This window comes from Gymnogyps californianus, unplaced genomic scaffold (genome assembly GCF_018139145.2).
Source record: "Gymnogyps californianus isolate 813 unplaced genomic scaffold, ASM1813914v2 HiC_scaffold_400, whole genome shotgun sequence".
Classification (NCBI taxonomy): domain Eukaryota; kingdom Metazoa; phylum Chordata; class Aves; order Accipitriformes; family Cathartidae; genus Gymnogyps; species Gymnogyps californianus.
The window spans coordinates 1-12,169 of record NW_026114291.1 but is presented as its reverse complement, the minus strand read 5'-3'; the positions used below and the strand labels follow the sequence as shown (position 1 = coordinate 12,169).

The window sequence follows — 12,169 nt, the reverse complement described above, 5'->3', positions numbered from 1 at the left end:
GACACCGCGTGTGCGCGCGCGCACACACAGACGCACACACACACAGAGCCCAGGCACTGCAGCCTTGCACACACGCTGCGCACAAACACCTCCGCCCTGCACACACGCTGCGCACGTGGCACTGCCCACACACGCTGCACACGTGGCACTGCACACGCGGCGCTCCACGCACGCACTGCACACATGACACTGCATGCACAACACGTGGGACCCCCACCATCGCACAGAGCAGCACGCTGACACGCTGCGCACACATGCTGCGCACGCGGAGACCCTGCACATGGGACACGCACTGCGCATGCACTGCACATGAGACCCTGCATGCGGGACACGCACGGTGCACACACTGCACATGAGTCCCTGCACACGCGTGGGAGACTGCCCACGGGCTCCCTGCCCACACGGGGCATGCGGGACACACTGCATGTAAGGCGGTACCATGCACTGCACGTGGGATGCGACACACACGCAGCGCACATGCAGTGCACACGCGTGACACCCCCCCCCTCGCCTCCCGCTCCCAGGGAAGGAGGGGCAGGACGGGGTGCGCAGCCCCTCCAGCCCCCCAGGGTGCCACCTGAAGCGCTACGGGGGTGCGGTGGGTGCCCCCCACCCGCCCGGGCCCCGCAGGCTCCCCGGGCCGCGCGGTGGCCGGTGGGGCCACGTGGCGAGCTCAGGCCGCCCGCACTCGTCACACGCGTGGCCCCCCCCGGCCGTGAGTCACTTCCCAGCAATGCTGCGGCTGGGGCCTGTGGGGAGCTGGGGGGGGGGGCCCGTCATGCGCCTCCCAGTGCCTCCCAGTGCAGCTCCCAGTGCCTCCCAGTGAGCCTCTGCTGCAGCCCCCCCTCCACCCATGCAGCCCCCAGTAGTGCCCTCCCTTCCAGCTCTGCTCCCAGTACAGCCTCCTCGACCCATTACAGTTCCCCAGTACAGCCCCCAGTGCAGCTCCCCCAGTACAGCCCCCCCCTGTACAACCCCACCATTCCCAGTACAGCACCACAGTACAAACCCCTCCCAGTGCAGCCCCACCAGTACAGCTCCTAGTATACCCCACCCACCCAGTACAGCCCTCTCAGTATAGTCTCCACCCAGTATACCCCCCCCACCCAGTGCAGCCCCCTGTATAGACCACTCAGTACAGTCCCCCACCCAGTATAGTCCCCTCCCACTACAGCCCCACCGATACAGCTCCCAGTATACCCCTTCCAGTTCAGCCCCCTCGTACAGCCCTCCCAGTACAGCTCCAGTATAGTCCCCCCCCCAGTACAGCCTCCCCCCAGTACACGCCCCCCTTCCCAGTACAGCCCCCTCCAGCCCCTCAGACCTGCCCCAGCCCCTGGCAGGGCAGAGGGCTGGGACCCCCCTCGGGTGGCACTTGGTCCCCTGGGTGACACTGGGTCCCAGCAGGGTGGGGGGCCCCAGGAGGGTGGGGGTCCCAGCAGGGTGGGGGGTCCCAGGAGGGTGGGGGGTCCCAGCGGGGTGGGGCAGGGTCTCATCAGGGTGGAGGGGTCCCATGAGGGTGGGAGGGTTCCAGTGGGGTGGGGTCCCAGGAGCGTAGGAGGGTCACAGGAGGGTGGGGGTCCCAGCAGTTTTTTTGGGGGGGGGGGGGGGTGTCCCATGAGGGTGGGGGGGTCCCAGCAGTGCGGGGGTGTCTGGGGGCGGGGGGGGGGGCATCCCAGGAGGGTGGGATGGTCCCAGCAGGGTGGGGGTCCCAGGAGCGTAGGAGGGTCACAGGAGGGTGGGGGTCCCAGCAGTTTTTTTTGGGGGGGGGGCGTCCCAGGAGGGTGGGATGGTCCCAGCAGGGTGGGGGTCCCAGGAGTGTAGGAGGGTCACAGGAGGGTGGGGGTCCCAGCAGGTTTTTTTGGGGGGGGGGGGTGTCCCATGAGGGTGGGGGGGTCCCAGCAGTGTGGGGGTGTCTGGGGGCGGGGGGGGGGGGGCATCCCAGGAGGGTGGGATGGTCCCAGCAGGGTGGGGGTCCCAGGAGTGTAGGAGGGTCACAGGAGGGTGGGGGTCCCAGCAGTTTTTTTTTGGGGGGGGGGGGTGTCCATGAGGGTGGGGGGGTCCCAGCAGTGTGGGGGTGTCTGGGGGCGGGGGGGGGGGCATCCCAGGAGGGTGGGATGGTCCCAGCAGGGTGGGGGTCCCAGGAGTGTAGGAGGGTCACAGGAGGGTGGGGGTCCCAGCAGTTTTTGGGGGGGGGGGTGTCCCATGAGGGTGGGGGGGTCCCAGCAGTGTGGGGGTGTCTGGGCGCGGGGGGGGGGGCGTCCCAGGAGGGTGGGATGGTCCCAGCAGGGTGGGGGTCCCAGGAGTGTAGGAGGGTCACAGGAGGGTGGGGGTCCCAGCAGTTTGGGGGGGGGGGGGGGGGGCGTCCCATGAGGGTGGGGGGGTCCCAGCAGTGCGGGGGTGTCTGGGGGCGGGGGGGGGGGGGGTGGTGTGTGTCCCAGGAGGGTGGGATGGTCCCAGCAGGGTGGGGGGGCCTGGGAGGGTGGGGTCCCAGAGGGGAGTGGGAGCCCAGTGGGGTGGGGGTCCCAGGGCTCGGTGCCCCCCCCATCCCTGGTGTGAGGGGCCCCACCCGAGGCCACGTGCTCCCCGCCGGGGGGGGGGCCCACGCGGGGCCAGGCCCGTTCCCCCCCCCCCGTCCCCCCCCCGGTCCCCACCCTTTCCTGCCGCCTGAGTCACAGCCGCCGCCTTCCGGGTGCCCCGCGGCCGGCGGGAGGCTCGGCGGCTGTTGGGGCGTCCGTCTGTCCTGCCGCGGCCCGCTGCCGTCCGCCTGAGCGAGGCCCTGTCCGGCTGTCGGGGCGTCCGGCTGTCCCTCGGGGTGTCCGGCTGTCCATCAGGGTCTCCGGCTGTCTGTCTGCGTGGTTGTCTGTCCATCGGAGGTGGGGGGGGGGGGTGTCTGTCGGGGTGTCTGTCTGTCCATCCGGGTGTCCTTCGGGGTGTCCATCGCGGGATGTGTGCCTCTGGGGGTGTCCATCTGTCTGTCCTGGGGGGTTTCCCACCCACTGGGGTGTCTGTCTGTCTGCCGGGGCTTCTGTCTGTCCTTCCAGGTGTCCACCTATTCATTGGGGTGCCTGTCTGTTTGTAGGGGTGTCCGTCTGTCCTTCAGAGCGTCCAGCTGTATGTCGGGGTACATCTGGCCATTGGGCTGTCTGTCTGTCTGTCTGTCTGTCTGTCGGGGTGTCTGTCTGCCTTCCTGGGTGTCCATTTATTGGGGTGCCCGTCTGTCCACGGGAGCATCCATCTGTATGTAGGGGTGTCTGTCCGTCCTTCTGGGCGTCCGTCTGTCCATTGGGGCATCCATCTATCTGTCGGGGTGTCCATCTGTCCTTCTGGGTGCCCATCGGGGCGTCTGTCTGTCCTTCTGGGCGTCCGTCTGTCCATTGGGGCATCCATCTATCTGTTGGGGCGTCCGTCTGTCCTTCTGGGTGTCTGTCGGAGCATCTGTCTGTCCTTCTGGGCGTCCGTCTGTCCATTGGGGCATCCATCTATCTGTTGGGGTGTCCATCTGTCCTTCTGGGTGTCTGTTGGGGCGTCTGTCTGTCCTTCTGGGTGTCTGTCGGAGCATCTGTCTGTCCTTCTGGGCGTCCGTCTGTCCATTGGGGCATCCATCTATCTGTCGGGGTGTCCATCTGTCCTTCTGGGTGTCTGTTGGGGCGTCTGTCTGTCCTTCTGCGTGCCCGTCGGGGCGTCTGTCTGTCCTTCTGGGCGTCCGTCTGTCCATTGGGGCACCCATCTATCTGTCGGGGTGTCCATCTGTCCTTCTGGGTGTCTGTTGGGGCGTCTGTCTGTCCTTCTGCGTGCCCGTCGGGGCGTCTGTCTGTCCTTCTGGGCGTCCGTCTGTCCATTGGGGCACCCATCTATCTGTCGGGGTGTCCATCTGTCCTTCTGGGTGTCTGTTGGGGCATCTGTCTGTCCTTCTGGGTGCCCGTCGGGGCGTCTGTCTGTCCTTCTGGGTGCCCGTCGGGGCGTCTGTCTGTCCTTCTGGGCATCCGTCTGTCCATTGGGGCATCCATCTATCTGTCAGGGCGTCCGTCTGTCCTTCTGGGTGCCCGTCGGGGTGTCTGTCTGTCCTTCTGGATGCCCGTCGGGGTGTCTGTCTGTCCTTCTGGGCGTCCATCTGTCCATTGGGGCACCCATCTATCTGTCGGGGCATCCATCTGTCCTTCTGGGTGTCTGTCGGGGCGTCTGTCTGTCCTTCTGGGTGCCCGTCGGGGCGTCTGTCTGTCCTTCTGGGCGTCCGTCTGTCCATTGGGGCACCCATCTATCTGTCGGGGCATCCATCTGTCCTTCTGGGTGTCTGTCGGGGCGTCTGTCTGTCCTTCTGGGTGCCCGTCGGGGCGTCTGTCTGTCCTTCTGGGCGTCCATCTGTCCATTGGGGCATCCATCTATCTGTCGGGGCGTCCATCTGTCCTTCTGGGTGTCTGTCGGGGTGTCCGTCTGTCCTTCTGGGTGCCCATCGGGGCGTCTGTCTGTCCTTCTGGGTGCCCATCGGGGTGTCTGTCTGTCCTTCTGGGTGCCTGTCGGGGTGTCTGTCTGTCCTTCTGAGCATCCGTCTGTCCATTGGGGCATCCATCTATCTGTCGGGGCATCCATCTGTCCTTCTGGGTGTCTGTCGGGGCGTCCGTCTGTCCTTCTGGGTGCCCATCGGGGCGTCTGTCTGTCCTTCTGGGTGCCCGTCGGGGCGTCTGTCTGTCCTTCTGGGTGCCCGTCGGGGCGTCTGTCTGTCCTTCTGGGCGTCCATCTGTCCATTGGGGCACCCATCTATCTGTTGGGGCGTCCATCTGTCCTTCTGGGTGTCTGTCGGGCATCCGTCTGTCCTTCTGGGTGCCCGTCGGGGCGTCCCCCTCCCTGTCGGGGTCTCCTTGACCTCCCGCCTCTCCAGCCCTTGTGCTGTCCATCTCACGCCGTCCCTCCATCCACAGGTCCGGCCGTCCATCCATCCACCCACCCACCCCACCCGTCACCGCCTCCCCGACGCCATGTACACCGCGCTCCCCAAAAGGTACCCCCCCCACCCACCCCACCCCCCCCACCCCTTACCCCCCCCCCCAGCTCACGCCACCCCTCGCCCCGCAGCGGTTCCCCCTTCGGCCCCGCCGCCACCCACCCGGGGCTGCACATCTGGCGGGTGGAGAAGCTGCGGCCGGTGGAGGTCCCCGAGGCCACCTGGGGCGTCTTCTTCTCGGGGGACGCCTACCTGGTGCTGCACAACGGGCCGGATGAGCGAGCCCACCTCCACCTCTGGATGGGTGAGCCCCGGGGAGGGTCGGGGGGTGGGTGGGTGGGGGGGGGGGTAACGGGGAAGGGGTGGCGGTGGGAGCGGGGCCGGGGGGGGGGGGAGCTCAGCGCTGGCTGCCGCCGCAGGCCGGGATTCCTCGCGGGACGAGCAGGGTGCCTGCGCCCTCCTCTCCACCCAACTGAACGCGCTGCTGGGCGAGCGCCCCGTCACGCACCGCGAGGTGCAGGGCAACGAGTCCGACGTCTTCATGGAGTACTTCCCCCGCGGCGTCACCTACCAGGTATGGGTGCCGGGCATCTCTGATGGGTGCTCGGGGTGCTCCCGGCGCTCAGCATCCCAGATGGGTGCTCAGCATCCCCACTGGGTGCTCAGCATCCCAGATGGGTGCTCAGCAGCCCGACCAGGCTCTCAGCATCCCAGTCAGGCTCTCAGCATCCCGGATGGGTGCTCAGCATCCCCACTGGTGCTCAGCATCCCGACCAGGCTCTCAGCATCCCAGTCAGGCTCTCAGCATCCCAGATGGGTGCTCAGCATCCCCACTGGGTGCTCAGCATCCCAGATGGGTGCTCAGCATCCCGACCAGGCTCTCAGCATCCCAGTCAGGCTCTCAGCATCCCGTCGGCTCTCGGCATCCTGGATGGGTGCTCAGCATCCCCACTGGGTGCTCAGCATCCCAGATGGGTGCTCAGCAGCCTGACCAGGCTCTCAGCATCCCAATCAGGCTCTCAGCATCCCGATGGGTGCTCAGCATCCCTACCAGGTGCTCAGCATCACCACTGAGTGCTCAGCACCCTCTCCACCCTGCTTATTCCCATTGAGCATGTGGACCCCTCTGGGTGCTGGCATCCCTAGTATGGTGCTCAGCATCCCTCTGCTGTGGGTGCTCAACATCCTGTGCTCAGCATCCCTGGGTGCTCAGCATCTCTACTCCATGTGCTCAGCATCCCCTCTGGTTGCTCAGCATCTCTGATGGGTGCTGAGCATCCTTGCTGGGTGCTCAACACCTCTACCATGTGCTCAGCATCCTTGCTGGGTTCTCAGCATCCCCTCTGGGTGCTCAGCATCCTTGCTGGGTGCTCAACACCTCTACCATGTGCTCAGCATCCCCTCTGGGTGCTCCGCATCCCTGATGGGTGCTGAGCATCCTTGCTGGGTGCTCAACAGCTCTACCACGTGCTCAGCATCCCCTCTGGGTGCTCAGCATCTCTGATGGGTGCTGAGCATCCTTGCTGGGTGCTCAACACCTCTACCACGTGCTCAGCATCCCCTCTGGGTGCTCAGCATCCCTGATGGGTGCTCAGCATCCCCTCTGGATGCTCAGCAACCACCCAGCGCGCTTGTCATCCCCGTTGGGTGCCGGGCACCCTCGCCGGGCACTCAGCACCCCCGTGTCGGCAGGAGGGCGGCGTGGATTCGGCGTTCAAGCCCACCCGCCCCGGCGCCGGCGCCAGTGCCGGCCCGGTGCGCAAACTCTACCAGGTGAAGGGCAAGAAGAAGATCCGGGCGAGCGAGCGGGAGCTGAGCTGGGCCAGCTTCAACACCGGCGACTGCTTCATCCTCGACCTGGGCGAGGTGGGTGGGGGCCGCTGGGTGGCCCTGTCCCCGCTGCCCCCCCGTCCCCGTCCCCGTCCCCCCCCCAACCTTCTCGCCTGGTGCGGGGCGAAGCGCAACGCGTCCTGCTGGGCGTCCATCTGTTTGCGGTGTCCGTCTGTCTGGCAGAGCGTCCGTCCGTCCCTCCATAGGGGTGTCTGCCTGGTTTTCCGGGTGTCTGTCTGCTGGGATGTCTGTCTGTCCTTCCGAGTGTCGGTCTGTTGGGTTGTTCCTCTGTCCTTCCAGGTCATCCATCGGGGTGTCTGTCTGTCCTTCTGTACGTCTGTCTCTTGGGGTGTCCAGCCACTCGGTCACCCATGGAGGTGTCTGTCTGTCCTTCTGTATGTCTGTCTCTTGGGGTGTCCAGCCACTCGGTCATCCACAGGGGTGTCTGTCTGTCCTTCTGTACGTCTGTCTCTTGGGGTGTCCACCAATCAGTTGGGGCATCCCCCTGTCCGTAGGGGTATCTGTCTGTCCTTCTGGGTGTCCATCCATCCATTGGGGCAGCCATTTATCCGTCTGGGTGGGTGTCCGTCTGTCCACCTGGGTGTCCATCCGTTGGGGTGTCCGTTTGCCCGTCGGGGCATCTCCCTGGGCCAGCTTCAACCCCGGCGACCGCTTCATCCTCAGCCTGGGCGAGGTGGGTTGGGGGGCCACCGTGGGATGGCTCCGTCCCCACCGTCCCTCTCCCCGTCCCCAGACCCTCTTCGTCTGGTGCGGGGCCGGGAGCAACGTGCTGGAGCGCAGCAGGGCGCAGGAGCTGGCCGCGGCCATCCGGGACGGTGAGCGGGGCGGCAAGGCTCGCCTGGAGATCGTGGCGGACGGCGAGGAGCCACCTGAGATGCTCCAGGTGCGTCGGGGACCCCCAAGATGTCCCCAGTGGGACCCGAGTGTCCCTGGGGGTGGCTCTGTGACACCCCCCGTCTCTTCACCCGGCAGGTGCTGGGCCCCAAGCCCACCTTGCAGGAGGGCAGCCCCGAGGAGGACATCGTGGCCGATCAGAGAAACGCGGGGGCAGCCGTCCTCTACAAGGCAAGGCCATTGCGGGACGCCCGGGTGGCCCCATAGCTGTGGGTCACCATGGTGGTCACGGGGCTGGGGGACACCATGGTGGTTCCAGGGTTGGGCATGGCCAGGGGAGACCATGGTGGCCCTGTTGCTGAGCACGGCTGGGGGATGCTGTGGTAGCCCCGGGCGGGGGGGGACATGGAGCTGGGCATGGCTGGGGACACTGTGGTGGCCCCAAGGGGGTATATGGGGCTGGGCATGGCCATGGGCCACTGTGGTGGCTCTAGGAAAGCCACATGGAGCTGGGCATGGCTGGGGACACTGTGGTGGCCCCAAAGGGGGTATACGGGGCTTGGCATGCCAGGGGACACCACGGTGGCCCCAAGGGGGTATATGGGGCTGGGCATGGCCATGGGCCACTGTGGTGGCCCTAGGAAAGCCACATGGAGCTGGGCATGGCTGGGGACGCTGTGGTGGCCCCAAGGGGGTATATGGGGCTTGGCATGGCCAGGGGACACCGCGGTGGCCGTGGGGCAGGGCACGGATGGGGAACGCTGCAGCGGCTGTGCGGGAGGACACAGGGCCGGGCATGGCCAAGGGACCCCGGGGTGGCCCCGCAGTGACGTCCCCTCCGCGGGCAGGTGTCGGACGCGACGGGGCGCATGGACCTGAGCCAGGTGGCCGCGAGCAGCCCCTTCAGCCAGAGCCTGCTCTGCTCCGACGACTGCTTCGTGCTGGACAACGGCGCCGGCGGGAAGGTCTACGTCTGGAAAGGTGCCCGGGGACGGGGACAGGGACGGCGGAGGGGGGGAACGCGGGGACAGGGGCCACCCCCAGCGTGGCTCTGACGTCCCCATCCGCAGGGCGCAAGGCCAACGAGCGGGAGCGCCAGGCAGCCCTGAAAGTGGCCGAGGAGGTCATCGCCCGCATGGGCCACTCGCCCCGGACACAGGTGGGTGCAGGCGGTGAGGGGTGCCCGGGGGGCTGGCATGGGCGACGTCACCCCGTCCCTGTCCCCGTCCCTGTCCCGGCAGGTGGAAATCCTGCCCCAGGGCCACGAGACGCCCCTCTTCAAGCAGTTCTTCACCGGCTGGAAGTGAGGGAGTGGGTGCCCGCGGGGCCGGCGCCCGGCCCAGGGGGTCACCAGGCTTGTGCCGGCTGTGCCAGCTCCCTGCCGATGCCTGCGCCCTGCTCAGCTGTCCCCGTGCCATCCCCGTGCCCGTGCCATCCCCGTCCCCATCCCCGTGCCTTTGCCCATCCCATCCCCATGCCATCCCCATCCCCGTGCCATCCCCATGCCAATGTCACTCACACCCTTGTGCCATCCCCAAGCCCGTGCCATCTCCATCCCCGTGCCTTTGCCCACCCATGCCCACGTCATTCCCTTCCCCGTCCCCGTGCCACCCCAAGCCCGTGCCATGCCCGCCATAACCCCGTGCCCACGCTGTCGCCCCACCCTCGCTGCTGCCGTGCCCTCACCGCCTTCCTGCTCACGCCCGCGCCACCCCCGTGCCCACGCTGCGCCACCTCCGGGCCCCATCAGCTCCGTCCCCACGCCACGACCGTGCTGTCCCCACGCCCACGCCACCTTCTCACCCATGCCCGCGCCGCCCCCGTGCCCACGTGTCTCCCCCATCCTGCGCCCAGGCCCGGGCGAATAAAGGGAGGGTGCTGAGTCCTGCGTCTCGCTGCTCTGGGTGCGGTGCCAGCCCCGGGGACGGGGGGGGGACGCGGGCAGGGCTGGGGACGGGAGGGGACACAGACAGGGCAGGGCTATGGCAGCGCGGGGGCCGTGGCGGTAGCAGGAAGACGTCCCCGGCACCCCGGCGTGATGCCACCCCACGCGGCATCCTGCGGGGCCACCTGTGTCACGAGTGCACCAGACCTCTGCCCCGGGGGGTGATGCCCACTGCCGTACGATGTCCCCAGGGGCTGGCGGCACCCATGGGTGCCAAAGTGGCTGGGGACCCCTGATCTTTGCATGAGCACCCGGCCCCAACGTGGCTGGGAGAGGTGGGAGATGGCACGTGGCACCCACCCGGCTGCCAGCCCTGGGTCCCCAGCGTCCCCACATCCCCGGTGTCCCCACGTCCCTCATGTCTCCAAAGCCCCGGTGTCCCGGCATGTCTGGTACCTGCATCCCCGAGGTCCCCCCATCCCGGTGTCCCTGCAGCCTCCATGTCCGCACGTCCTCGATGTCCCCACCCCCCGATGTCCCCACAGCCCCTGCACCCCCGGTGTCCCCCAAAACACCCCTAAAGCCCTCCACACACCCAGGGCCATCCAGACCCCGGGACCCCCGTCGCTGCCTGCTCATTTCTGCCGGCCGCTGCCTCCGGCTGCTCTTCTGACCGAACCTCCCTCCCTCCCTCCCTCCCTCATTAGACTCAAATAATTAGCGCTGGGGCTAATTATTTCTCCAATTATCCCTGCCTTCGCTCCCCTCTCTGGAGCATGAGCCTGGTCACGCTGACCCGCCGCGAAAACACGCGGTGATTCCCACGCGCGGCTCGGCTTCGCCTCATGAAAAGATTTCTCGTTAGCGCTCACGGCTGACGTTAGGAACACGTGAGCTCTGACCGGCCCTGTGCCAAAACACCGGCATTTCACCCCAATTCCTGCCCGGGACGGCACGGCCGCATCCTGCTGCATCCATCACCAAAGAAAAGCCCTTTTATTGTTGCTGGGAGGGAGGGGGACGGCCCGGGAGGAGCGAGCGGTGGGGAAGGAGCCCACGGGACCCCGAGGGAACGGGCTCGGAGGAGCCGCCGCGTCCCCCCAGTGCCCGCGGGAGGGGTGGGCGAGCCGGGACCCCCGGCATCTCCAAACCCCATCCTCTCCTGCTACTTCTAAAGCAACACCGAGGGAAGAAACTCGACAAGGGGGGGGAAGGGGGGAGCTGGGCTGGGCTCTTCCTTGTTCACAGTGAATTTGGGGTGACGGGGGGGGGGGGAAGGGATCCCACGCTCACGGGTTTTGCTAAAAAATAAACCCAAACCACCCACTTCGGCCTCGCTGGGTCTCCTCCGCAGGGGAGCTTGCTCACACGTGATTTAAATCCCTGAAGCATGGTTTGGGGAGAGGGAAGGGCGGAGAAAACCCCTCCGGTGGGGACAGCAGGGAGGAAAACACAGGGACACTGGTGGCAGCCCCGCTGGCGAGCTCCGGGGTGCTCGGGGTGGCGGTGGCAACGCGGCGGAGCCAGGTTTCGGCTCTCTCGGTGATGTTAGACCCCGTAAGACGCTCAAATCAATCCGGTGAGCTTTGTCAGCGAGCCGAAATGGGGAAAGCGGTTTCTCCGTTGGGGCCACACCGGTTCTGAGGCCACGGGGCCGGAGGGAGCGCGGGGGGGGGGGGGGGGAGAGAGGCAACTTGTTCCCTGAAAACGCCCCGTAAGGGATTTGTCATCCCCTCCTTCAGCCCTGAAAGAGAATTCACACTCCAAAGCGGAGGGAGGAAGGGGAGATCAGCACTGCGGGGGCTCAGGATGGGATCGAACCCTTTCATCCCGACCAAGGGCCAGCTACGGGGGACGGGAGAGGGCGGAGGAGAGCAGCGCCTGGGTCAGCCCCGCTGCCGAGGGAGCAGGGCGATGGCACTTCACTTGGAGGGGGGGGGGGGGGAAAGAAAAAGAAAAAAAAAAAAAGAAAAAGAAGAAGAAATAAAAGCCACACGTGGTTTGGAAGAATCAGGCAGGAGCCGAGTGCTCCCGGGGGGAGGGAGCGGCTCTGGTCCCCGCAGCCCCCGCCAGCCCCCTTACTCGATCAGTTCCACATAATTGGCAGGGAACATGCCGAAGTGGCCGTCGGGACCGTAGCCGCGCCACCAGCCTTCGTCGATCATCTCGATGTTGGTGATGATGTTCTCCGGATCAAACGAGATCTCGGTGTCGTCAGCTGGAACGAAACAAGAGCGAGGGAGGGGGTTAAAACCAACCCAGCACAGCCCGGAGACGCCGGGAGCCCCTCGCCTGCCTCGGATGTCCGGCGTGCAGGGACACGGCGTGCCAGGCACGCAGCCCCCGCCGCCGGACACCCCCTTGCTTAAAGAAAGGAGTCTGTGACAGCCCGCTTCCCCGGGGCTGGGTCCTGCCGGAGCCCAAACCCCTCGAGAGCCGCTCTTCGCAGCAGACTGGCGTCTTTACGGCCGGAGAAAGCAAGGGGAGCTCAGCCCCGCTGCCGGTGTGAAAGGCCAGGGGGCCAGGAAATTATCAGACGTGGAATATCTGGGTCAAACAGGCTCCGAGGCAGGAGAGGGAAGACAGGGAGGCGAGCGAGGAACAGTTCTTAGGGGAAAAAAGATAAGCCAACAGCTTCCTTCACTTGCTTTTCCAGC

At 66.7% G+C, this 12,169-nt stretch overlaps 1 protein-coding gene across 1 annotated transcript; it reads left to right on the top strand.

Moving 5' to 3' along the window:
• Nucleotides 1-2,734: 2,734 nt before the first annotated feature.
• CAPG (capping actin protein, gelsolin like) lies at nucleotides 2,735-9,510 on the top strand. Its single transcript, XM_050914462.1, has 10 exons — nucleotides 2,735-2,876; nucleotides 4,920-4,999; nucleotides 5,074-5,246; nucleotides 5,362-5,516; nucleotides 6,635-6,808; nucleotides 7,527-7,676; nucleotides 7,766-7,858; nucleotides 8,476-8,608; nucleotides 8,698-8,786; nucleotides 8,869-9,510. Exons 2-10 carry the CDS (start codon nucleotides 4,977-4,979, stop codon nucleotides 8,932-8,934), a joined length of 1,056 nt encoding a protein of 351 aa, XP_050770419.1. The 5' UTR covers nucleotides 2,735-2,876; nucleotides 4,920-4,976; the 3' UTR covers nucleotides 8,935-9,510.
• Nucleotides 9,511-12,169: the final 2,659 nt, after the last annotated feature.